This window comes from Tarenaya hassleriana, unplaced genomic scaffold (genome assembly GCF_000463585.1).
Source record: "Tarenaya hassleriana unplaced genomic scaffold, ASM46358v1 Cleome67, whole genome shotgun sequence".
Classification (NCBI taxonomy): domain Eukaryota; kingdom Viridiplantae; phylum Streptophyta; class Magnoliopsida; order Brassicales; family Cleomaceae; genus Tarenaya; species Tarenaya hassleriana.
The window spans coordinates 67464-92814 of record NW_010969242.1 but is presented as its reverse complement, the minus strand read 5'-3'; the positions used below and the strand labels follow the sequence as shown (position 1 = coordinate 92814).

The following is a 25351-nucleotide window of genomic DNA, read 5'->3' as shown; positions in this document are numbered from 1 at the left end:
GTCCATCGTTCTTCGCCAGGAATGTCTAAGGGGGTCTTGATCGAATACTCGCCGAAAGATAATACCAATCCTGCAATGGTGATGCTGCGGAAGAGTTTGCCGTATGGGGAAGGGAGATCAAGATGTTTCTGATAGTCCGGTCCACCTGCGCAAGTACCGCTGAAGCAGTCTTCGTGTCATTCCCGAATATTCGGGTGTTTCGTTCCTTCCAAATGTGGTAGGCAGTAACCTGTAATATTAGTTTCGCTATAAGAGTTCGGTGGTTTGTCCTCGAGTTAGTTGGCGATGCTATCCAATCAACACAGTCGGCAGCTTGGTACGGTGGTCGTTCCCAGCAGAGGCAGCCAAGCTTTTGCCAGATTTCCGAACTGAAAGTGCACCCAAAGAATAAGTGGGAATGCGTTTCAGGCTCCGCCGAGCAGAGGACACAATTAGGATCTACTTGCACCCCCCATCTCAATAACCTTTCCTTTGTTGGTAACCTGAGCAACATCACTTCCCACAGCAAAAAAGAGAAACGAGGGATAGATTTTTTGAACCAAACAATATCATGCCATGAAACCCCTACTGCTGGTTCGCGGATCTGTGCCCAGGTACTTGAAGATGAAAACCACTGCCTATATGTTCCATTGTGATCCCGCCATAGTGGTACATCTGCGCCTCGATCATTCGTAGGGCTTGGCGCAGTTGTAAGGGCGATGAGTGCCCTCTGGAGATCATCCGAACGAGCTCCCATAATTTGCCAGCTTCCATCACGATAAGCCTCACGTACCAAGCTGTCCCTTGGAATGCACATCTGTCTCGGTCCATCTGCACCTGCAATCTCAATAAGCAGCCCTTCATCAAGCCAATGATCATGCCAAAATGATGCCGTTTTTCCATCGCCAACATCATACTTGAGAAAGACTTTAACATTAGGCCTGATGGAGATCAGTTTCCTGAGGTTCCATGAATATCTAGGGGATAAGGAGACTTCCCAATAACCTTTCCTCTTCCATACATTATGTTTTAGCCACAAGGTCCAGAGGGAGCAGGGGTTACTGAAAATTAACCATGACAATCGTAATCTTTGAACCATATTCAGATCAAGCAAGCATCGTATTCCAAGTCCTCCTTCAACCTTCGGTTTACATATTGAGCTCCATGCTACCCTTGGGTGATGTCGCATCGATGGTCCACCCGGAGTAATCCATAGGAAAGTCGAGCAAAGGCCATTGATTTCCTTAATAACCGACTTCGGGAGGAGAAAAACCGAGCTCCATGAACTCACCTGCCCATAAATAACCGAGTTGATTAGTAAAATACGACCCGCACGAGATAGAAAGTGAGTGGTCCAAGAGTTGAGCTTCAGCTTTATCTTCTCGACTAAAGGTCGATAGTCAAGCTTTGATGGCTTGGTTGGGCTTAAAGGAACTCCCAAGTATCGAATAGGAAGCTTCCCCAGGTTATAGCCTAGGATTGAAATGAGGTCCGAAGCTTCCTGATCACTAATCCCACTGAAGAAGACTTCTGTTTTGTCCTGGTTCACCATCAGCCCTGACATGGAGCTAAATTCAACAAGCACCCGTTGTATCTCCCTGAGTGAATCTGAATCCGCCTTGCTGAAGACTATGACATCATCAACAAAGGCGAGATGCGTGAGTATAGGCGTCTTGCATTTATGGTGAAGTTTGATTCTATCTGCAGCAGCGGATTTATCTAGCAGCCTTGACAAGACATTCATTGCCAGGATGAATAGGTAAGGAGATAACGGGTCTCCTTGCCTAAGTCCCCTCTCGCTCTTGAAATATCCCGCAAGTTCGCCATTGATAGCTACGGAGAATTTGGGAGTGGTGATGCATGCTTCGATCCAGCCAATGAAAGTGGCTGGAAATCCGATGGCAGCAAGAATACGCAGGATGAATGATCTGTTCACCGTGTCAAATGCCTTTCTAATATCAATTTTGATGGCTGCCCCTTTGGATGTCGTGTTGCGGTTGTAGTCCTTGATAATCTCTGAAGCAAGCATTATATTCTCTAGCATAAGTCGCCCTTTCATGAATGCCGTCTGATTCTTCGAGATCAAATCATGTATAAGAGGTTTCATCCTTCTGGTTAGTAAAGTCGATATAATTTTGTACACGACATTACAACAACTGATCGGCCTGTAATCAGCCAGAGATACCGCCCCCGCTTTCTTCGGAATCAGAGTGATGGTAGTGGCATTGAGCTGGCCGAGAAGTCGTCCTGTACCAAAGAATTCCTGAACCGCAGAAACCAAATCTCCTCCCACTATGTCCCAGGACGAGACATAGAATTCCTTTGTGTAGCCATCCGGCCCTGGGGCCTTGTTGTTTGGCATCGAGTGGAGGGCCTCCTTGACTTGTGCTGCTGTCGGTATACCCAAGAGAGCAGTTGTCGTTCCAGGTTCAATAGAGCTTCCAAGTATCTCTTGTAGTCGGCTGAGCGTGGGTATCGAGGCAGCTACAGGTGGAGAGCCTAAAAGGCTTGAGAAAAATTCAACCGCATGCTCCTTGATCGAATTAGGTGATTCAATCCTTTCCCCCCTGTGGTTAATGAGGTAATGAATGTGATTGGCAGATGTTCTTGCTCGGTTCACGTTGAAAAAGAATTTTGTATGCCTATCCCCTGATGCCAACCATCTAATCCGCGATTTCTGCCTGAAGAAGACTTCCTCGGCCTTTACCAACTCTAGCCATTTCTCCCGAACCCTTTTCTCTTCGATAATGATGCTATTCGATGGCGTATTTAACATTTCAGCTTGAACATCCTTCAGCTCTTGACTGATGGTGATGACCCTCTTACTAATATCACTGAATTGGTTGGTGTTCAGATCCCGTAATGAAGCTTTTAGGTTCTTCAAGGCTTGGCATAACCGAAATTGCTTGGTTCCCAACTCTACAGATGTCATCCAACTCTGTCTCACTGTGTCTAGAAATTCAGGGTGCAATAACAAATGATGGAAGAATTTGAAGGGGAGATGGGACCTTTGGTGGATTGTCGGGATTTTGATGATGCAAGGGCTATGGTCAGACGGACCCGACGACTCAAACTCAGCAAAGGCATCCGTTAAAGTTTGCTTCCAGGTTAGGTTGCCCATCGCTCGGTCAAGCTTTACTGAGAGTGGATGTTCTTGGTTAAGGTTGCACCAAGTAAAACGATGGCCTCTGTTTGTGATATCCTCCAACCCGGCACTTTGCACACAATCCTCAAGGTCACTCATACCTTGTGTTATCACTGAATGCCCCGGGAAATCAGAATGGTCAGATAGCCGAAGTATTTGATTGAAGTCCCCTAGTACAACCCACGACGATGATGCAATCGGCTGGTAACGAGAGAGCTCCTTTAGATGATCCCAAAGCGGTTTGCGCTCAACTGCAACATTTCTAGCATAGACAAAAGTTACAGCAATTGTGACCCTCCTCACTGAACAAAAGATCCCACACGTAACTGACTGCGGGGTGGAGGAGTAGATTGTGACCGCTAACTCCGGATCCCAAACCACCCATACACGCCCACTGTCGTCTTGCTCGTGATTGGAAAAAAATTTCCATCCCGGCGGAATGGCTAAGGAAATACGATTTTCATTTTCCCGGCGAATGTGGGTTTCAAGAAAACTACCGAAGCTCACTTTGCTTCCCAAGATCCATTTACGGACTGCTGCTCTCTTTATTTGGCTATTCAAGCCTCGCACGTTCCATACAAAAAACATGGTATCCGGTTGGGGGTTCAGTTTCTTTTGGTGATCTTTCGACCACCACCCTTTCCTTTGCCTTTAGAGCCTTTAAGTCTGTTGGTGTATTGGCTGGACTGTGGCTGAGATGGTGTTTCTTGGTCTGGTGATGGCTCGGTATTTTGAGTGACTACCGGAAGTTGTTCCTCGAGGTTTGGATAATCTGTCATTTGGTTTGGTGGTTGCGGGGGTGGTTCCTCGGTATTTTGAGGTTGTGGTTCCGAGAGTGGTTCTTCGGTATCTTGAGCTGGTGGTTCCGGGGTTGGGTCAGGCGGTGGTGGTGGTGGTGTATTGGTTCTGGGTTTTTCCACTTCTCGAGTGCGCCCTCGTTGTCGCTCTGCATTGGCAGGGACCTTGGGGCAAAATCTGTCATTATGTCCCAAGGCCGAGCATGTTTTGCACCTCGGGGGTAACCAATCGTAGGCTACTGAAATGCGACAGCTTGTAGAGTTCGGTAAGCTGACCTCGATCTCAGTGGGAGGTGGGGGCTCTAGAGGAACTTCAACAAAGACTCTAGCGGCCAATAAATTATCCTTCTCGGCTGTGGTCTTATCCAGATACAGGGGGTTACCAACGCTGGTTGCCAGGCGACTTAGACTGTCTGAATTGTATAACGGCAGTGGTAGATTCCTAAATGTCACCCAGGTGGGCATTACTGTCAGCTTGGGGACTGGTTGTTCAAGGGTTGGACACCATGTTGAGACAGCCATGGAACACGAACCGATGTGCCAAATCCTTCTATTGAGTACAAAAGCCTTACTAGCAGAGTCTGGCATCTTAAACAAGAAATTCCCATCTTCAAGCTTCTGGACTTTGATCCTTCCACCATTCCTCGGCCAAAGGGCATTCGTAAATCCTATTAGGCGGCCCATCGATGGTGGCAACCCGAAGAATTGGCCATAGATGAAACTGTCCCACTCGGATATAGAGTTTGCGATCGAATCTTCCGGAATGTGTACAAGAGGAATCCCGGAGACATGACGGGTTGGATCCCCTGTACGTTTCAGGGTATGGAGTGACGACAACAGCCTAGAGCTCCAAGTCGGGGCTGCTGGCTTCGATGGCTCAGTCGGCTGAGCAAGATGCGCCACCTGCGGAGAAGGTGGGAGGCTAGCCTTGGCCTGATGCTGCAACGGCGGAAAGTTTTCGCCGGAGAGGAGGGGGGAAGAAAGGGGGGGGATGCCAAGACTAGAGGCTCGGCTCCGGAGGGGGAGACAGAGTTGGGACCTCTGGTCGGCTCCTCCAAGGGGAACAACCGACGGAGGCGCGGAGCCATGGCGGCTGGGCAGATGCCCGGTCGCAGCGGCGTAAGATCGGATAACGCCAACTATCGAGTCTTGCAAAACCTGTGATTATCTGCAGGAATCTTAAACTTCGTCCAGGTATTGGTTTAGGTCCTTACTTGCTGTAACTTGTTCCCGAGTAGGAAGATATGACTTAGCATCTGTGCATATGTTGTCAGGCTGTATAATGGTCCAGAGATATTTTATTGATTGGTTCTCTGGTCTACCTGATTTTGTTCCTAGGAGACTCCAATCGAAACACCCAATTAATGGGGCAAACTTCAAGTATACACTTATTGTGTCCTTCTAGTGATGTATCAAAACATATAAACAATTATCAAAAGGCAACGTGATCCTTAAAAAATTAGAAAAGTCTATGCTACGGTAATGAAAGTGAATACGTGAGATATAGATTAAAAAATTCACCAGCTCTGCCAAAAAAATAAAAAGGATTTAGGTTTTTTTGTACTCATATCAAAATAAAAAAACAGAGAAAGACGTCGAGAGGAGAATTTGAGAAAGCAAAAATTATAGGAAATCAAGCGAATTGGAACAAAAGCCAACGAAATCGAGTGACGAAACCCAAAATTGGGAAGAAATAGAGGGATCGTCTTCGTCGAGTGAGAAAGGCTCAAATCAGAGCGATGTATCTGGGTCAACCGAAAAAATATATGTACGGAGAAGAATGACATAGTTTTCTTCTCTTGATATCGAAGTGAGTATTTTGGGTGAGCTTTTTTTTTTGTAATGGTAAATTCATTTAATCAAAATAACTGTACAAAAGTTAATGTTGTCATCTACAAGTCATACAAGTAGCTAACAATGCATTAAGTGGCGTCTCATCTTCAAGGATCAAAGTTACGAAACCAAATTGTCAGCAAACTTTCATCACCGAAAATGAAGTCATTTTCCTGCCAAAGGGAGGAGAGTTTGTGCCTCACGGTGCGCAGAACATCACGTCGAAGAGTGGAGGCCGGTTTACTTTCCGCTCCATGAATCTGTGCGTTCCGCTGACCCCAAATCAAGTAGATGGTGGCATGGAACAGTAATAAGATCATGTACTTGAGGATACGACAGTGCGAGTATTGTTGTAGGACCTGGAGATGTTCCTCAAATGAGGTACAACCTGGGAACGAGGCTCCACACACGCTATCGTCTCCAACCAGACCAAAGAGGAGTAGGCACATCGGAAAAATAGGTGGTCCCTTGATTCTGATCCAGTTTCACATAGGCGACAAGTGGTGTTGACGTTTAAACCCCACGATATCATTCTATCCATTGTCGGTAACCTGTTCCTTACAGCTATCTATAGGACAAAGGAGTGTTTCAGAATAGATTTAGCGAACCATACCTCTTTGTGCCAAGTGAAATGGTTCATTGGAGGCTGGAAATGTTTCCAGGCTTTGGACGTTGAAAACTCCGGCAAGTGGTTACGAGTGTAAGTGGAGGACCAGTAAAATTGATCCTCACAATCCCCACTTAATGATTGATGATGTTCTAAGATGGCGCAATGGATGGCTTGTGTCTCATCCGTTCGGGCCGGAGGTAGAGATCAATGTTCCCCAATGCAAGCGTCTCCCACCGTTGCTAAATAGTGGATACCGAGTTGTCTTGGCCCCGTCTCACCAAGACGTACTATAAGCGGCCCCAAAGGAAGCCAGGAATTAAACCAGAAGCTGCATCGATTTCCTCAACCAACTCTACAACGAAGGAAGTCTCTTGCCATGCTCTTCTATTTTAGTAGTTTACACCATGCCCAACTTCCTCGTCCTGATGGTTTAAGAAGCCAGAAGCATTTCCTTCTCAGCAAATGCTCTGATGCCCAGGCCACCCATAACGAACCCCCCATGTGAATAGAATCCATATGAGCTTCAAGCAGAACACTTTGTTCTAGTCTGCTAATCTTCTCAACCCCAGGCCACCCTTCTCCTTCGACTGACAGATGCTGGTCTAAGATACTTTGGCGCCTCTCGCTGTGTTCGGAGCTCTAGATCAGAGGAAAGCGGCACATATTCTCTCCATCTCCTGTGCACATTTAGAGGGTAATATAAAAGCAGCAGCCCAAAAATTGATTACACTATATATCATCGACTTGATAAGTTGTAATCTCCCGGCGAATGAAAGGTGTCTCGCTGTCCATGAGCACATCCGACTCCTGATTATGTCTTGAAGATTGGCACAGTCCCTTGAGGTAAGCTTCGATGAAGTCAAAGGAAGACCAAGACAACGGACTGGCAGAGTCCCTTGAGATTTGTCATAGTTGCCACTAAATATTACAAAAGTGGTAGGTGCAAAGTCATTTGTACATAGTAGTATTTGAATATATATACTAGACGTTAATGCAACTTAATACACTTGTTTTATTGCAGAGCAATGACCCACCGAAACCAGAATTTTATTATGATTTTGACAATATGAATAAAATTTCGGTGAAAGTGTGTTCCATGTGTTTTCACATTGAACCATTAGATTTTCTAGAAAATGATTTCACTGAAGAATAGAGGAAGCGTTTCATGGAAAAATCTCGGTGTAGGCATATATTCCATATGAAAAAGAAACGGTCTTTGAAGATAAGTTTAATGGTGGCGCTCATCAATCGTGCCGTGAATACGAAGAGTGACAGTGAATTGTGGTTCGCCATTAACAAAGTCTCCATTAGATACTCTCTGTAAGAACATACAATTCTTTGTGGACATACAATTCTTTATTCATATCGTCGAAATCGTAATAAAATCATGGTTTCGTTAATGTAATTTAATGCACTTGTTTTATTGCAGAGCGAAGGTCCATCGAAACCATAATTTTATTACGATTTCGATGATATGAATAAAAAAATTGTATGTTCCCAAAGAATTGTATGTTTCTACAGAGAATATCTAATGGAGACTTCATTAATGACGAACCACTATTCACTATCGTTCTTCGTCTTCACCACACGATTGATGAGTGCCACAATTAAACTTATTTTCAACGACCGTTTCTTTTTCATATGGGATATACGTCTAAACCGAGATTTTTTCTATAAAACGTTTCCTCTATTCTCCTGTAAAATCCTTTTCTAGAAAATCCACTGGTTTGATGCGAAAATATATGGAAGACACTTTCACCAAAATTTTATTCATATTGTCAAAATCGTAATAAAATTATGGTTTCGGTGGACCATCTCTCTGCAGTAAAACAAGTGCATTAAATTGCATTAACGACTAATATACACTAGGGGTGGGCACGGATCGGATATCCGAGATTTTTACAATATCCGTATCCGTATCCGATCCGTGCAAATATTAAAATTTATTATCTGGATCCGATCCGTAGTTTTTGGATATTCGTAATTTTGGATATCCGAAAAAACCACGGATATTCGTAAATATCCGTATCCGACACATCAAAAAATAACAAAGATAAAAAATAAACTTCTCCGCTGAGTTATTCTGAAGATTTCTCCGTCGACAACATGCTGGACTTGTCCAACGACGACATTTTTATTGATGAAGCCGCCGGTGAAGATGACCAACCCCACCACCAACTAGAGAGAGTATCTGTTTCTCCGAGGACCCTCAGTGTGATGGAAATAATTTTCACCGCTGCACAGATTTTTCCGCCGGCGATGATGTTGGTCTTGCCCGACAAGCAAACTCTGCATTTTCGTAAAAGATTTTAACTTAAGATTTTGTCAATGGTCAACAGAAATGATGGAGTAAGGAGGAGAGAGAGAGAGGGGGAGAGAGACGAGAGAGGTGGCAGACAAATGAACAAAGAAAAAAATGATAAACAAAACCCTAGAACATCTTTTATTTATTACAATGTTACCTTTAAATATAAAATAATTACCAAATCATTCATATATTATTAATATTACTAAAAAGTCCGGATCGGATCGGATATGTCGGATAATTCTATTTTGATATCCGTATCCGATCCGTATCCGACAAATATTTTGAAACTAATATCCGTATCCGATCCGTGAACTCTGAATATTCGAATTTTCAGTTCGGATACGAGTCGAATAACGGATCGGTTCGGTTTTTTCGGATATTATACCTACCCCTAATATACACATTCAAATATTACTATGTACGAACGACTTTGCACCTAACATTTGTAATATTTAGTGGCAACTATGACAAATTCACATACATAAACAACTTTGCAATTTTAAGTTGCAAATAAGATTAAATAACGAACATATACAAAACATTTCGTAATTTTTCAATTCCACTCTAAACCATCACATAATTTGAACGATTTCGCATAAATGACCGTTTAAAACCAAATTTCAACTGCTAATCATCAACCAAACTTTTTATATTTAAATCCAAACTAACTTTCCTACCTATTCGAAAAAGCTTAGCCAAAATATTTACTTCGATATCAAGAGAAAAATACTCTGTCATTCTCTTTCGTGCATATATTTTTTCGGTTGACCCAGATACATCACTCCGATTTGAACCTTTCTCGCTCGACGAAGAAAAAGACCCCTCCATTTTCTCTCGATTCTGGGTTTCGTCATTTGATTTCACTGGGTTTTGGTCCATTTGGTTCGATTTCCTATAGTTTTTGCTCTATCAAGTTATCTTTCACTCTCGACGCCTTTCTCTGAGTTTTTTTATTTTTATTTTGAAATGTGTAAAAATCCCTAACTCCTTTTTTACTTTGGCAGAATTGGTGAATTTTTTTCAATCCACATATGTGTATTATCTCAATTTCATTTCTATTAAGGGTAACATAGATTTTTTCAGTTTTTTTTAAGGATAATATTGTCTTTTGATATTTTTTTATATGTTTTTGGGATATATCGGTGAAAAACGTGGGACACGATCGGAGTATTCTTGATGTTTGTTCTCAAGGTGGTGTGCACATGAAGAGTACAATTTTGATTTTTCCATTTCTATTAGACTTTTGTCATTTGAATTTGGATACAATTATGACTTATTATTTATCGTTTTATCAATCGAGACAAATAGAAAGCGGTAGTTATATTTGTATTTGATTCCATTGTTTGTATCGGATTTATGTTATGTTATCGTTTTTGTTGAACGTGTGTTATGTGTTATGTGAATATTTAGGCTTAATCTCATATTCCCCCACAAATTTTCGAAAAAGTTCCAATTTTCTACACCAATTTTTAATTTGACATAAAACTACACCAGATTTCAAATATTTCCAAATTTTCGCACACAATCTTAAAATGTGTTGCAATTTCCCCCATATCTGTAAACGACGTTAAGTTCCGTCAATTTTGATGCTGACGTGGTATGCCACGTCATACAGATTATGCCAAATCAAAATCATCACATCCTGCTACGTCAGAAAATAAGTAAAAAATAAAATAAAATAAAAAATTTCCAATTTTTTTTTAAAAAACTAATAAAATGAAATATTTTTTTAAAAAACTTTTAAAAAATTATAGAATTTTAAAATTTATTTTTTATAAATAAAATAAAAAAATTACATATTACATATATATACACTTTTATATCTATACACGATTATATACATATACATATATATATATACACACACATATATACATCTACATACATAATTATATACATATATATACATAAATAATATATATATATATATATATATTCACATATGTATATATACATATTCATATATATACATATATATACTTAAGTTTGGTAGTGAGTTTTGTATACATATATACATATATATGTATATATTCAATGCATATATGGATATATATGTATATATATGAATATGTATATATACATATGTGTGAATATATATATATTATTTATGTGTATATATGTATATATAATTTTTTATTTTATTTTTAAAAAATAATTTTTAAAATTCTGTAATTTTTTAAAAGTTTTTTTAAAAAATTTTGTATATATGTAATAGTGTGTATATATGTAAATGTATAAGTGTGTATATATATATAATTATGTATGTAGATGTATATATGTGTGTATATATATATGTATATAATTGTGTATAGATATAAAAGTGCGTATATATGTGTATATAATTTTCTATTTTATTTTAAAAAAATAAAATTTAAAATTCTGTATTTTTTATTTTATTTATTAGTTTTAAAAAAATTTAAAAAAATTTATTTATTTTATGACGTGGCAGGATGATGTGGCGAAATGTGATGATTTGACGAAATTTGTATGACGTGCAACACATTTTAAGATTTTATGTGAGAATTTGGAAATATTTGAAATCCGGTGTAATTTTTTATCAAATTAAAAATTGTTGTAGGAAATTGGAACTTTTTCGAAAATTTGTGGGGAATATGGGATTAACCCGAATATTTATGCTGAATTCGTAAATCGGCTCGTTAGGGTCTGAGTATTTGGAAAACATCAATAAAATATGGCCCAAATCGAATCGAATCGAGGTGGTGTGTTTTTGTACCCTAAACAAAACTTCCCTTTAGAAAACAAATGCTTAAGTGTGAATGACTTGTAAGTATGAATATATGTGTTCATATATATATATATATATATATATGTATATGATTTTTTTAATCTACAAATGGATTAAAGTGTAAAAAATAATTTGAAAATTTTAATCAATAGATTATATAAACTATTTGATATATTTTTTTAATCGAAGTCTACAGAAAAATATTTTTAAGAAATTTATGACGATATTTTTTTTTATTAAGTCTGCTATCAGATTAGTTATCAAATGATCTTTTTAATTAGCAACAACTGGAATAACAAGTTTACCAAAAAAAAAAACAATTGGAATAACAACCGTTTACCAATTATTTACTAATAGTCGTCCATAGTCGTAACATAAATAAAACAACGATCATGTATAACGAGTCGCTAGACCACGCGGCGGTCATAGCGAGTCTGAAACGCAGTCGCAGTGACCTTGCAACGCAGACGCAATTTTATTTACATCTGACGGTTTGAATTATTCTATTCAAGATCTAACGGCTACAGATTATTCTGAATTTCTGGGTTTTCTCAAGTTCTCTCAATGAATACTCCGTTCCTGACCCAGTTCCGGCGAGGCAGTGACCATATTCTTCTGTTATCCGGCGACCTGAAGGGGTTGGGTTCCTGAACCCGAACCCTAGTTCCCTCACGAACAGAAATACCCCTTCAATTTCAGCAAAAAATTTCCCATTTAGCTCACTCACCAGGTTAGACCCTACCCTAATTTTTTCACGATTACCATATTGCAAGTATAGGGGAGATTTTTTGATCGAAGACTGTTTTTATGAATCATGCTATTGGGTTTGTTTTCGAATTCCGATTTGTGTTTTTTCTTGGTGAAACCTTGTCAAATTTCAGTCCTTTAGTGCCGATTAGGTGTGCTTTGTGCTAAAATGTGCCATCGATTGCTCAATTTGTAAACACTGGTTATAAGATTCGCAGAATCATTCGCTTAGCTCAGTTTTGGATCCTGCTTAGCTTCAGAATGAATTGGTACTGTTCTTCTAGATTATTTGCTAGCTGATTGTCGTCGGTTTACATATATATTTTTTACTCCTTTTTCTTGTTGTTGGAAACTTTTGATTGATGGCGGATTATCACTGAAGCTTTGATCTATGATGTGCGGGAAGCTATATTCGGTTTAATGGGACTGAATTCGTATGCTGTAGTCTTGGTTTGCCGCTAATAATAGATTCAGGTCCATTTTATTTGAGAATTTTATTGTTTAAAATCACCCAAATGGTAGTTCTTTCTCTTGATGATCTTTGTGATATTTTGCGCTTGCCTTGAGGTAAAAAGAGTTCCATCGATAGATCTCGTGAGCTTTATTTGTACTATTTCTCTTCTGCCTGAAGTTTGTAACTCATTTTTTTCTTATGGTTTCATTGGTTGGTGTGAGGTAGGTTCTTTGAGTCATGGTGATTTGGACGTGATTTATGCTTGTTTTAATGAGTCCCCTGCCTTGAAATTTACTGTTTTTCTACCCCTTCAACTCTATAAAGTTGTTCATAGGCTAACAGCTTGGGTAATGAGGAAGTAACTCTAAGTGGCTTGATTGCTCCAATAGTGAGACATGCAGGTTTTGGTAACCTTGATAGATTTCTCCTCATGTCAAAATTTGACATGAGGTAGGGAGCTATAATGGTAAAATGTCGAGGTAGGGAGCTTTGTCACATGTACTTAAGTTTGGTAGTGAGTTTTGTACTTAGGTTTGGTTGTGAGTTTTTGTTATCCTGGCATAAGAGTCAAATCTGCAGGCCCCTTCAAGTGTGATCAGGCTGAACCTTTACACTTCCGAGCCTAGTCCTGTTCGTGAGCCTACTTGATATCACTACTGCACCCTCATCATTCGCGTATCCTGTTGCATATTCTAGCAATTTTAGTCCTAGTTCCCCCTTTGAGCAATCTGTGGTGTTTAAGGTTGCAAGTCTACCGAGTCAAGCTTCCAACTTAGCTATAGACAATTTCATGACAGAGAGCTCATTTAGCTATATTCGAGACTGAGGTCTCTAGGAAACTTAGTTCTTTCGCAGTCTTACTATACCCTCGTAGGAATCTTTCAGAGCTTATGTTTAGGTCTGGCTTCCTCTAGCTTTGGTCCTCGTTAATTCTCGTCATACAGTGAAGTGCTAAAATTTGATGGATAACCCCTAGTCTGATATTTGACTAGACACTGGCTCTCAGTTTAGTGTCCATAATAACATATTTATATGAAACTTGGTTTTTGACCTAGAGGCCGTTGTTCTCCATAGAGAAGCTTTACCAGACATCTACATTCAGCTATTCCTAAGACAGAGTTTAGCCTGCTGGAAGAAGGAATCTGTAGAATCTGTTCCAGAAACTCAGTCGCTTATGGAGGGAGGAGTGGGGATGACACAGCCGCAGCTGCAGCAAGGGCAGCCACCGCAAGCCCAGCCGCAGGCGCCAGTAGTGGTGGAGAGGCTGAACCAGGAAGTGGTGCAGCTACTGAACCTGGAGGCAGTGAAGACTCGAGCAATGAGTCTCTACAAGGCAATTTCTCGCATTCTTGAAGATTTTGACGCTTATGCTCAGACCAATACCATCCCCAAATGGTACAATCTCTGTCCTGTTTTCTGTTTTCCATTTTCGGTTTTTGTTAGGTCTTGTTTGAGTGATTTTTGGAAGACTTTTTCAGGCAGGATATTCTGGGGCAATATTCGATGGTGAATCTAGAGCTTTTTAACATTGTTGAAGATGTGAGGAAAGTTTCCAAGGCCTTTGTGGTGCATCCAAAGAATGTTAATGCTGAGAGTGCTGCTGGTATGGTCTTTTTCGTATTGGATATTCTGTATTATTGAATCCCAAATATGCGAAAGAAGGTTGCTTAATTTTCTTGGTGATCAACAGTTTTACCTGTTATGTTGTCCTCCAAGCTACTGCCGGAGATGGAAAGTGATGACAACTCAAAGAGAGAGCAGTTACTGCATGGTGTTCGGAACTTGCCAATACCCATGCAAATTGAGAGTTTAAAGGTGATTCTCTGTTTCCTATAGATCCTTCCCTTTTCCATTCAGGGTCTTACTTTTTAAGTATTTATTCTTTTTGTTTTTTAGGCGAGGATTGACATGATTGCGACAGCTTGTGAGAATGCAGAGAAAGTATTAGCTGATACTCGTAAAGCCTACGGCTTTGGTACTCGTCAAGGCCCTACTATTCTTCCCACTTTGGACAAGGGTCAAGCTGCTAAGATCCAAGAACAGGAGAATCTGCTCCGTGCTGCTGTGAATTATGGTGAAGGTGATGCTTCGATTGCCTTTAACTCTTGTTGCATCACTAGTCTTATAGTTTCGTCTTTAGATGAACATGATTTTGATGATCGAAGTTTGATAATAATAAAATCCGATGTGTGAGTTTGATGTATACAATGAGCTTTTAACGTCATCTTAACTCGTTTGCAACTATATTTCAAGGAACACGACTTCCCGGAGACCAGAGGCAGATTACCACTGCACTTCCACCACATCTAGCAGATGTGCTAACTGTCAATGATGGAGGGGGCAATTTCACTGACTCGTCTGGTAGAAGTAAATCCCACATTCTAGAGTCTGTACTTACTCTTATTTTATTACTGGATCCTCTTCGGTTCTATTAAAATGTCCAAAATCCACCTTTATTAGGCATGCCCATGAAGAATGCGTTAACCATGTCATCGAACAGCATCAACAGTCAGGGCAACCTTTTGCAGGTTAGATATGAAACCACTTTTATCTATTCATTCGCAATATATTTTCGGTTTTGTAAAAGAAGACGTAGTAACATATTATTATGTTTGATATCACATCCTTATTATGTGATTACCTTTTAACCTTCCTATTGTTAATTGTGGTAGACTTCTGGAGTACATCTCATGGGAAGGTCAGCTGCATCTCCATCAGGTCCAACTGGTGGTAGCTTTGATAACACACAATCTCCTCTACCATATGCTAACTCACCTCGATCTGGTGCTACGATGGTTAATGCACCGTCTCCTCAACAACAAACCCAGCAACAACAAATTCAACAACAGCAAAGGGCAAAATTACTGCAGCTGCCTCAACATCAACAGCAACTGCTCGCGCAACAACAGCTTAGGCAATCTTCTATGCAAGGACTTGGTCAGGTCAGGAAGTAACTTCCCCTATCACCTCTGTTAGCAATTCTCGTTTTCTAATTAAAGCTTGTGTTAGCTCCTAAAGTATTATTTGGTACACTACTTTTTACGACTATTGAATGCGTCATGTGGGAATGCTGATTCTTTTGCATGGACTCAGATGCCTTCACTCCACGACTTGCACGGGCAAGCTCAGCAGAAGTTTCAAACGGTAAATTTTACCTGTACCTATTATACGTGCAGAGATTATAATTAAATTCATCTAAGCTATTGTTATGAAATGAAGATTGGAAAACCCAGAAAATGGCTAAAAGTAGAAGTACGAGTCTGTATAGATTACTGATTATAACAGGAACAACAATTTAGGATATGATTAATGGGGCTCCTCTCACTCCCCAACCTTTACACAAACCAAACTTCAAAACCCCAAAATCCTCTCTTTACGTAGTGTATAATAGAGCGCCTAACCAACCTTGGTTAACTAAAAATAACCATGTAACTAAACCTTAGTTGATTTATTCTTCTCAGTAAAGAGTAGTGAAATCTTTGGGGTCGCAGGCCCATTAGTTCTATCAGTTATCAGGATACCCAAGCTTAAAAAGTTGCTCTTGAGGGGAAAAATGTTAATGCAAGCACTTGTAAAGAGATCCTGAAGATATGAAATCCCTTGATGAGACCATAGACACATTATGCCTTAAACTTTTGTTGGAGAAACGAAATTCTTGGCCATTCTTAAGAGATGATTAGTGACTCTGTGGTTTCTACATTTTTTCATGGGAATGGGGCATGTTTTTTTTCTCTCTTGACAATCAGTTATACTTGATTTTTCCTCCTTTGTTTTCTTGTCAATCAACATCTTAAATCACTGAACTTCTTTGCCAGTTACATGGTCAACATCAAATGCCATATTCTCAGCCAATGGGGCACCAACAATTCCAAGCTCGGCAGCTACCAACTGGGCATCTTCAGCACGGCATGGCTCAAGGCCAACTCAATCCAGCAATGAACCGTCATTTAAACCAGTTTTCAGGCACACCAAACACCGGACTTTTTACTACTGCACAGGGGACACCGAGCAGCCAGATGGTGAGATGTGTTTCTTTTCCCTTTTTACGTGATTGCATTCGTCATACTACCGATTTGGAAAAGAGTAACAGAGAATGACATTCATTCACAGATACCTTGTTATGTCGATCAATTGGTAATTGGTTCTGCATATAATGGTTCTAGTCGTATTACTTGATATGCATAAACGGCTTAAAAGCTGCTAATGTGATCTTCAAAGAAAACTTGATGTTCTTTATATTGTTATACGTTTTCTTTCTTTGTTTTATTTCTTAAACGCCGTTGCAATGGGTTGTGGAAACTGGTTTCGAGGCATCAAATTATCTTTTGAAGTTATTATTATGACTTTGTTTTCTCTTCCTTGATTTTACTGAATTTCTTTCTATAAAAAAAAAATCAGATTCCGAACATGTCAGGGACTATATCATCTCAGACACTCCATCCAAGGATGCAGGTTAGCAAAAAAACTCAAACCGGTTTGCGATTTCCAAATTATTTCTCACCCTCACAGAGGAATTCCTATGGAGGCATTCTCATCATATAACAGGAAACTTAGTCATAGCATATGCATACATTGAGATCTAAATTTTAGTTTTTGAGCTTATTTTGTTGTTGTAGTTTGGATTATCTGGTGTCAACCAACAGAGGACACATGCTTCTCAGATCTTGGGGGACCAAAGTAAGCATTCTGTCTAAAATTTCACTCTAAACCTCGTCTACATTCCGATACTTTGCCCCCGAACTTCTGTTATTACTGGTTTTTTTTTTTTGCAGTGTTTAATATGGGAGCAACGAATACCGGTGGAATGATGCCGATACAGCAGCAGCAGCAGCAGCAACCACAATCGCAAATGCAACAACAACAACAACAACAACAAGGAGGAGGAGGAGGCTTTGGAAGCATGCAAGGGAATGCCCAGAATCTACAACCTCCTAATATGGTGCCATTGCAAAATGCACAACAGAACCTTCAAAACTTGGGTGGTGGTCAACAAATGCAGCAGAACCCACAATAACTTGAATTCATCTCGTTTGTCGTTTGGCTTCTTGGTATTAGTGGTTTAAAATATGCTCACCACATCTCATTTAAGCCAAGGTTCAAGAAAGGACCATATTTTCTTTGTCGTGATCATCGGTTTCTCCCATTTCGTAATACTGTTTAAGGAACCGCCTGTGCACAGATTTTTTTTTTTTTTAAATATTTTGGTTAATCCATATCAATGACCTTTTTCCAGAGAGAACACTTTTGTATAATTGAAGCTGTTAGGAATGGTTATTATGGATTTTGGTTAGGTAATTTTTTGGTTCAAGTCTTTTGATGTTGGAAAAACTATACAGTTCAGTTTTCTGTAGATTCCGGTTCTGTCTGTGTTTAGTTTTTATAGAGATAAAGAGATTTTTTCGTTTTCGTCCGTCTGTTTCGGTTAATTTCATATTATGTTCGGGTTTGTTTAATTTGGTTTAAAGAAATCATTTCTATTTGGGGTTTAGATTGTGTTTGAACCGGATACAGTTTTATACAAATTGCCGATTGATGGATGCAATGAGCTCGAAGTGGAGCTGGCGGTCTGGCTCGTTTTAACGAGTCGACACAGTATTTTTAAGGTTCGTTTGAAAATGAACCTAACGAGTGAGTTCGCTACGGCTCGCAAGCGTGGCGAGTCACGAGCTGACTCGTGAATTTAGATGTTTTTTTAAATTATATATTATTTTATTTTGTTTTTATATTTTATAAATAATTATTACTTAATTTAATTTTTTTTATTAATTATATATGTATAATTTTTTTATATACAATAATTTGATATTTTAATATTTAAATTTTATATTAAAATATCATTTTATTTGATATTTTTTATAAGATAAATAAAAATATTATATTGTTTCTATCTGGTGAATCACGAGACCGATTCGTTAACTTGAAAAATTGGTGAATCACACTAAACCAAAACCGAACCGAAGTGGTTCATTTCGGCTCGTTCAAAACGAGTCGGCTCACCACGAGTCGAACCGAAGTGGTTCATTTGACACACTTAGTTCAGATGAGGAGACGTTTAAACCTACTGATTCGAGAACCCATCTAATTCAATCAAATAGTTATGAGGTCTCTCTTATTCTTTGTCAACCACTTTTTATTTTATATAATATATTTCAAAATTGAAGGTAGTATACTTGAATATATCATCTAATTTTTATTAATGTATTATATCATCACTTAACGTTATTTCCAACGTGACAAATATATTAAGCTTAATATGTTATATTAGATAATTTTATTAAATATTTCACTATAAAATTAAATATTAAAATATGTTTTTTACGACTGAATTATCAAAGTTCTTGCGCCAACAAGAATAAGGTAAAGAAAAAAAAAAGAGAATTGTCACACCCGAATCCGACCGAGACCGACCCGACCCGACCCGAACATCATTTTCTCCACCTGGACTTGGTTTTGCGAACGCTCGGTGGTTTCGGCCAAAATCCCAACAAAAGCTGAAGCAAGAGAAGAGGAAACGCAGAGACGAGACATGTTCTGTTCCTTGTCGCGATGTATTCTGAGGAAAAACCCTTCTAATCTCGCCGGGAAATTCCTCCTCGCCGCTGATTTCCACCACCACCAACACCACAACCACCCAAATGCCTCCTTCCCTCCTCCTCTATGCCTTCGCAGTAATCTCATCCCCAATACCCAAATCCCTACCTCGTTTTCCCGTCATAAATGGCACGGCAGCGGCGGCGATTGCGGCGGCGGAGGAGGCGGCAGCGGTTATGATCACATCAGGGCTGACGTCAACTGTCCCCGTTGCTCGGCCCAGATGCCTGTCGTTTTCTCAAACCGGCCCTTGTCGCTCACAGCCAGAGAACCTGGAATCTATCAAGCTGTTAATTTCTGTCCGAAATGCAAGACGGCTTTCTACTTCAGACCATTTAAGTTGGTTCCCTTGGAAGGAAGCTTCATCGAGCTCGGTATGGTCAAAGGGACAGGGGACGATGATGGGGTTTCGGAGGACGTGTTTGGGAGGAGGTGGAAAATGCAGGGTTTTAGAAGCGAGGAAGGTAATGATGAGGAGGAAGACAATGAGTATGGTGGTGATAGGGAGAAGGATTCTGTGATGAAGAAGTTACCGACTCCGAAGGAAATCTGTCAGAAGTTAGATGAGTTTGTCATTGGTCAACAGAAGGCTAAGAAGGTCGGTTTCTGCGTTTGATGAATTTCCGTTTTGGCATAATTCGAATTCGTGTGCAATTGGTGTTTTGTTGATAGCACTTAATGATGGATTATTCCGAAATTGGAAATAGATTCTTGTCTAGGTGTTGCTGCAGTGTTTTTGGAGCTCTTAGATAACCTTTACATCAATGTTGTAAATTATGTGGAAGTATCTCATTGGACATGTTTCCATCTGCAGGTACTTTCTGTGGCTGTCTACAACCACTACAAAAGAGTATACCACGCCTCCTGGAGAAAAGGGTCTGTCATATATAGTCTTGTGACCGTTGATCTTCGGTTCATCTTGATTGATTGTCAACTTCATCACTCTCTAGAAGTTGCCTGCTATATGTTTCCACTATTTGCATCTTGATCCCCAGATTCCCCTGACTGTTTGAATTCCAGGTCTGCTTCAGAATCAGGTAACATCGATATGGATGATGATGACAACATTGACCTTGTGGAGTTGGATAAGAGCAATGTGTTGTTGATCGGCCCTACAGGCTCAGGTGCATATTTTAGTTCTATGATCACTTGTGTTCTTGTCCTGGCTTGTACACGTAGTCATTGTGCTTCTGAGGTAAAAATTTGTAAGAACTAGTATGCTTACTATCTTTGCGTTCATGTTTCTTGCTTGAACATAAGGACAGGGAAGACCTTACTTGCAAAAACTTTAGCACGGATAGTGAATGTACCATTTGCGATTGCTGATGCCACATCTCTAACTCAGGCAAGTGGCTTCCCTTACTCTTTAAAGATACGGGTATTTGACAAATTGGAACATGAGTGTTGTCCAGTTTTTGATGTCTTACATTTTATACTGTAGAGTTCTTTGACAACAACGAAGAAAACTATAACTGGTTATTGGACTACAGTACGGCATGTGTGGTTTTATGCCAGTTGTAGGAATGCTTCTTTGTTTTCTGCTCCCTGTTTGAAATATTGATATAACTTTACTCAACCTAGATCTACTTTGACATTATTGGTCTTCATTCTGTCTAGATTAGGCTTTTGTTTCATTCCTTAGGGCAATCAGAATTTCTGCTACAATCTCTTATCTTGCTTCCTTGTTACACTTTTTATACTGAACTACTTACTATTCTTGTCCAGGCAGGTTATGTTGGTGAAGATGTGGAATCAATATTGTATAAACTACTAGTGGTATGGGCTCCTATCACCAAATATCATATCTCTGTTTTCAAGTATATTGGCATGTCCTTTCATGGGATATCTTCTGTATTGCTTGGTCATATAGTTTTATAATTGACTTCTTCTGAAATTACATATTTGGCCTTAAGTTTTTGGTTTTATGCATTCAATTTTTATGTACAATAGCTCAGAACACTTGGATTTTTTTCCCTCCACAAGTCCACACCTAATCCAGTATTATTGAGATGCAAGAAATTTGTTACATATGCTTGCTATTCGGCGACATTTATGTTTTATGTGTATTTGTTTATTGTTAAAAGTATCTGGATGTATCTTTTCTTTTCAGGAAGCTGGGTTCAATGTAGATGCAGCTCAGCGAGGAATTGTTTATATTGACGAAGTTGATAAGATAACTAAGAAGGTCTAAATTTTCTTCGTTAGTTACTTATTATATGGCACTAGCTAGGTTAATGCTCATTACTTGGCAATCTGTTTTTCCCTTCGCAGTCTCATAGCTCAAATGGTGGTAGAGATGTCTCTGGAGAAGGTGTCCAACAGGCTTTGCTAAAATTGCTGGAAGGAACTGTAAGCCTTTTCTAAATCAAATCTTTTACCTTTTCTCATGTGCTGGATGCAATGTATTGTTTAGAGAAAACTCTTAGAATGGAAGATACTTCATTTGGCTGTGTACCTTTCGTGCCTAGTCTCGCGTGTCTTCAAAGGTAAATAAAAAGGTAGCGTGGAAGTGACAGTCTTGTAGTCTATTGCTTAATAAAATCAATCTATTTAACCTGCAAATCGTTGCTAATTGTATGTAACATGTGTATTCTATCATTTCTTTTGGCTTCTAGGTGGTGACAAAATTGAGAATTCCAGTATTTATCTGATTTTCAATTATCTGTATTTGCAGGTGGTCAGTGTTCCAGTTCCCGATAAAGGATTTCGTAGAGACCCTCGAGGAGATTGCATTCAGGTGTCATGCCTGACGAATTTTCGTGTGCTGCATTTGCTATTTTGTTTTAGATTTTGTGTGTTGACTCAGACAATAATTTTTTGCATGACATTAACCTAAATTCTTTTGAAAAAATCTAACTTGCAGATGGATACAAAAGATATCCTTTTTATTTGTGGTGGAGCATTTGTCGATTTAGAGAAAACTGTATCGGAAAGGTAAATTATCTAGCCGTAGAGATGCAAAATCTGTTCATTGTCATTTCTCTGTATTTGGTGAGAGGACTTGAAGGGCATTAATATTTTTCTGTGACCAGGCAGCATGATGCTTCTATTGGTTTTGGTGCTCCTGTTCGTTCAAACATGACTACTAGTAGGTTCAGTACTGCTATAGTATCCTCACTGTTGGAATTGGTAAGACAATTTCCTATATGGCTCATTAAATGTAGATTTCTCGACTTTTTTCCTTTGTAAAATTTCAGAAACCTGGTAATTGTCTTGGTAAGGAGAACATTTACGGGCTTCTGTTGATGTGTAGGTAGAGAGTGCAGATCTTGTTACTTATGGTCTGATTCCTGAGTTTGTTGGAAGGGTACCCATCTTAGTGAGCTTATCTGCTTTAAACGAAGATCAGCTCGTGCAGGTAGCATTTTTCACCCCATTTTGCGCTTGTTGGTTTTCTAATGAACGGGTTCATGAACGGTGATTAGCTTCTCTGTTTTCCTTGTCCTTCAATGATGAAGAGAATTAGATTTTGTAAAAGACTCTTTTTTCTTTTTCTTGCTTAATTGATATATTTTGTCCACTACTACATGTACTCGTTAGCACTTAGCACTATGAATAATTTTATTTTGATTGCAAACAGAAATTTCAGCCAACTTTCTCATTCATCTGTAAAACTGTAACCTGAAAATTCTCCCTCCTGAGATAGGTTCTCATGGAACCCAAAAATGCGCTGGGCAAACAGTACAAGAAGCTGTTTAGCATGAACAGTGTAAGTTGTTTTTCTGTTGTGGGACTCTTCCCATGCGGCTGTCCTATCTTTAACCTATCTTTCTGGATGAAATGTTAGGTTCAATTGCTCTTTACTGAAGGAGCAACCAGGATGATTGCAAAGAAAGCGATGTCCAAGAACACCGGTGCGCGTGGCTTACGATCTCTATTAGAAAGTATTCTCACGGAAGCAATGTTCGAGGTATCGGAAATTAAGTGTTTTACTTCAAGCACTTTTTCCTTATTTATTGAAATGCATGTGTTATATAGTCCCACATCGGAAATATGTGGGGAAAACCGAGTGTATATAAGACCATGGCCACCCTCCCCCAATTGTCCCCACATATTTCCGATGTGGGACTCTAACTGCATGAGCACACATTCGTGTAGTAGAAAATTGCTGCCTCTGGTTCCTCAATATTCTTGGTTGCCTTTTCCCTTTTCTTTGGACAAGAAAGAGCAAGAAACCTTACATTAACTTCCCCATTCCTTTGGTTAGCCCTAATTTGTGATTCTTCGAGGGACAAAAGGTGTTTGCTTACTGTGTAGGCAAACATATTGGACTTCTCTTTTTACTAATACCCTATAATTGCGTTAGTATATTTTTTTTCTTTTTTGTGTGTCCTAAACAGGTACCGGACAGCATCACAGAAGGGTCTCATGGTATAAGAGCAGTTCTGGTAGATGAAGAGGCAGTTGGTTCGGTTGAAACACCAGGGTGTGGTGCAAAAATTATCAAGGGAAACGTTGAGCCGGAACATTTCGTCCAAGAAACAGAGTCGAAAGACTTCGAGGTATGCAGAAGAGATCTTCACTCTAGCCTATGACATGGGGGACAGTCTTCTGTTTGGATTAGTTCAAGTTCACTTTATGACTAACTTGTGGGTATGGAAACTGGTTTAGGGTAATAATAAAATGGCATATTATGTTTTTTAACTCATTAGTTAACACTTTCTAATTTAACAAAAACGTCAAAGGATTGGTTTGGCAGTAAAACTCTATCTTAATGATTGTTATGAAGTAATTAGTTCCTCTAAGATCTAAAATACCATCTCAGAAGTTCTCAGCTTGATGTTTGCAGGACAGTAGAAGGGAAGATGAGGCAAAAAGAGCTCACAGTTTGTAACTGAACCGACATTAGATTTGCCAATGTTCGAGGTTATCGCATCGTATTCAAGCAGTTAAACCGGCGAAGCGTTCCCCTGGAAAATCCGAGTTGGAGTTCTACGAGATTACTCGGATATTCTCATAGCGTCCTTGAAGAATGAAGGAATAAGCCTTTGTGACGGTAAAGATTCAAGCTTTTATCATAATAAGCGAATAGTAACTCTATGCATCTCATGACTGTCAATTATATGCTTTGTTTTCAGCTTCATGCTTGTATTTGTACAAGTCCTCTTTTGGGTTTCAATTCACATTCTATGTTATGTGTATCTCCGTTATAGATAGAGGATCTGTAAATGGTTATGACAAGACACTTTCAAAGCTTGTCGGCATTTGATATAATTTGTCGGAAGTATCGAAATAGAAGCAATCTAGTTTTCCGACAGAATCCAATCTCGGGTTTTATCAGATCGCTGGGTTTGCTGATCAATACCGATGCTCTTTTAATGAAAATCGAACAACAATTTTTTTGCCCAGTTGGAGATTAACTGCCCAAATGAAAAAAAAAAGCTTATTAAGATTTTTTTTTCAAATATGCGATGCTGAATAGAAAATGAAGGAAGGGTTTTCAATTTTTCATGCAACTGGAAGGACTTGCCCAACTAAAAGAGGAGTTTTTTACCCTTAAAACCACGCTAAGAAAGGTCAGTTATTGATGCGTTAACTTCAATACATACTTATAACTGCAATATATGTATTGCGTCAAGCTTCATCAGCCGTCAATACATGTATTTAAGGAGGTAAGTTACAAAATAACCATAAAATCTTGTCTACTAAAAGTAGGGGTGTCAAAAAAAGCATGAGGCCCGATACCCGACCCGAACCCGCCCATAAAATTTACGAGTTCGGACTTCACAAATCAAGGTCTGTTCGTTCTTCAGGCCGGGCCGGTCCGGTCCGGAAAATTGCGGGCCAAAAGCGGATTTGGGTCGGTCCGGCCAGTAGGCCCGATTAAAATATAAATATATGTGTATATAGGTAAATATATTTACATATATATATTCGCACATATTGAATCATATATATATATACATTTATTCAATCTTATATATATATATATATTTATAATATATATACATGTATAAAAAATATACAAATATTATATAATATAGAAAGTTCTAAAAAAACTAAAAACTTGGTTAATACTAAATAATTTAGGATGTAATATTTTCATAAATGATATAATCAAAATTATAATACTATTAGTTTCAAATAATTATTCCAAATGAAAAATATAATAATTTATCATTTTTAAAAATTTATTACCAT

At 39.1% G+C, this 25351-nt stretch overlaps 2 protein-coding genes across 4 annotated transcripts; both read left to right on the top strand.

Annotated features, from left to right (window-relative positions):
- Window positions 1-11872: 11872 nt before the first annotated feature.
- On the top strand, window positions 11873-17927 carry LOC104800314 (mediator of RNA polymerase II transcription subunit 8). Of its 2 annotated transcripts, none has more exons than XM_010523111.2 (13): window positions 11873-12148; window positions 13694-14014; window positions 14098-14222; window positions 14310-14434; window positions 14516-14699; window positions 14873-14986; window positions 15080-15147; window positions 15292-15561; window positions 15713-15763; window positions 16435-16638; window positions 17018-17071; window positions 17236-17296; window positions 17392-17927. In XM_010523111.2, exons 2-13 carry the CDS (start codon window positions 13794-13796, stop codon window positions 17631-17633), a joined length of 1719 nt encoding a protein of 572 aa, XP_010521413.1. In that variant the 5' UTR covers window positions 11873-12148; window positions 13694-13793; the 3' UTR covers window positions 17634-17927. The 2 variants fall into 2 exon arrangements, with proteins under 2 accessions (XP_010521413.1, XP_019056465.1); XM_019200920.1 differs by having other exon boundaries at window positions 13677-14014.
- Window positions 17928-19080: 1153 nt separating this feature from the next.
- Window positions 19081-24424, top strand: LOC104800313 (CLP protease regulatory subunit CLPX2, mitochondrial). 2 transcript variants are annotated; one of them, XM_010523109.2, is made up of 15 exons: window positions 19081-19808; window positions 20025-20086; window positions 20231-20334; window positions 20476-20555; window positions 20936-20986; window positions 21321-21395; window positions 21482-21559; window positions 21885-21947; window positions 22074-22144; window positions 22243-22339; window positions 22464-22568; window positions 22857-22919; window positions 22998-23120; window positions 23551-23712; window positions 24000-24424. In XM_010523109.2, the coding sequence occupies exons 1-15, from the start codon at window positions 19146-19148 to the stop codon at window positions 24042-24044; spliced, it is 1842 nt and encodes a 613-aa protein (XP_010521411.1). In that variant the 5' UTR covers window positions 19081-19145; the 3' UTR covers window positions 24045-24424. The 2 variants fall into 2 exon arrangements, with proteins under 2 accessions (XP_010521411.1, XP_010521410.1); XM_010523108.2 differs by having other exon boundaries at window positions 23986-24424.
- Window positions 24425-25351: the final 927 nt, after the last annotated feature.

Excerpts from the sequence above, each read along its gene's own strand:
- LOC104800313 (XM_010523108.2), top strand. The coding sequence starts at position 19,146 with ATGTTCTGTTCCTTGTCGCGATGTATTCTGAGGAAAAACCCTTCTAAT. Across the intron at positions 19,809-20,024 it reads GTCAACAGAAGGCTAAGAAG|GTACTTTCTGTGGCTGTCTA; the intron begins GTCGGTTTCTGC and ends TTCCATCTGCAG. Across the intron at positions 21,560-21,884 it reads TAAAATTGCTGGAAGGAACT|GTGGTCAGTGTTCCAGTTCC; the intron begins GTAAGCCTTTTC and ends CTGTATTTGCAG.
- LOC104800314 (XM_010523111.2), top strand. The coding sequence starts at position 13,794 with ATGGAGGGAGGAGTGGGGATGACACAGCCGCAGCTGCAGCAAGGGCAG. Across the intron at positions 16,639-17,017 it reads GGACACCGAGCAGCCAGATG|ATTCCGAACATGTCAGGGAC; the intron begins GTGAGATGTGTT and ends AAAAAAAATCAG. Across the intron at positions 17,297-17,391 it reads TCAGATCTTGGGGGACCAAA|TGTTTAATATGGGAGCAACG; the intron begins GTAAGCATTCTG and ends TTTTTTTTGCAG.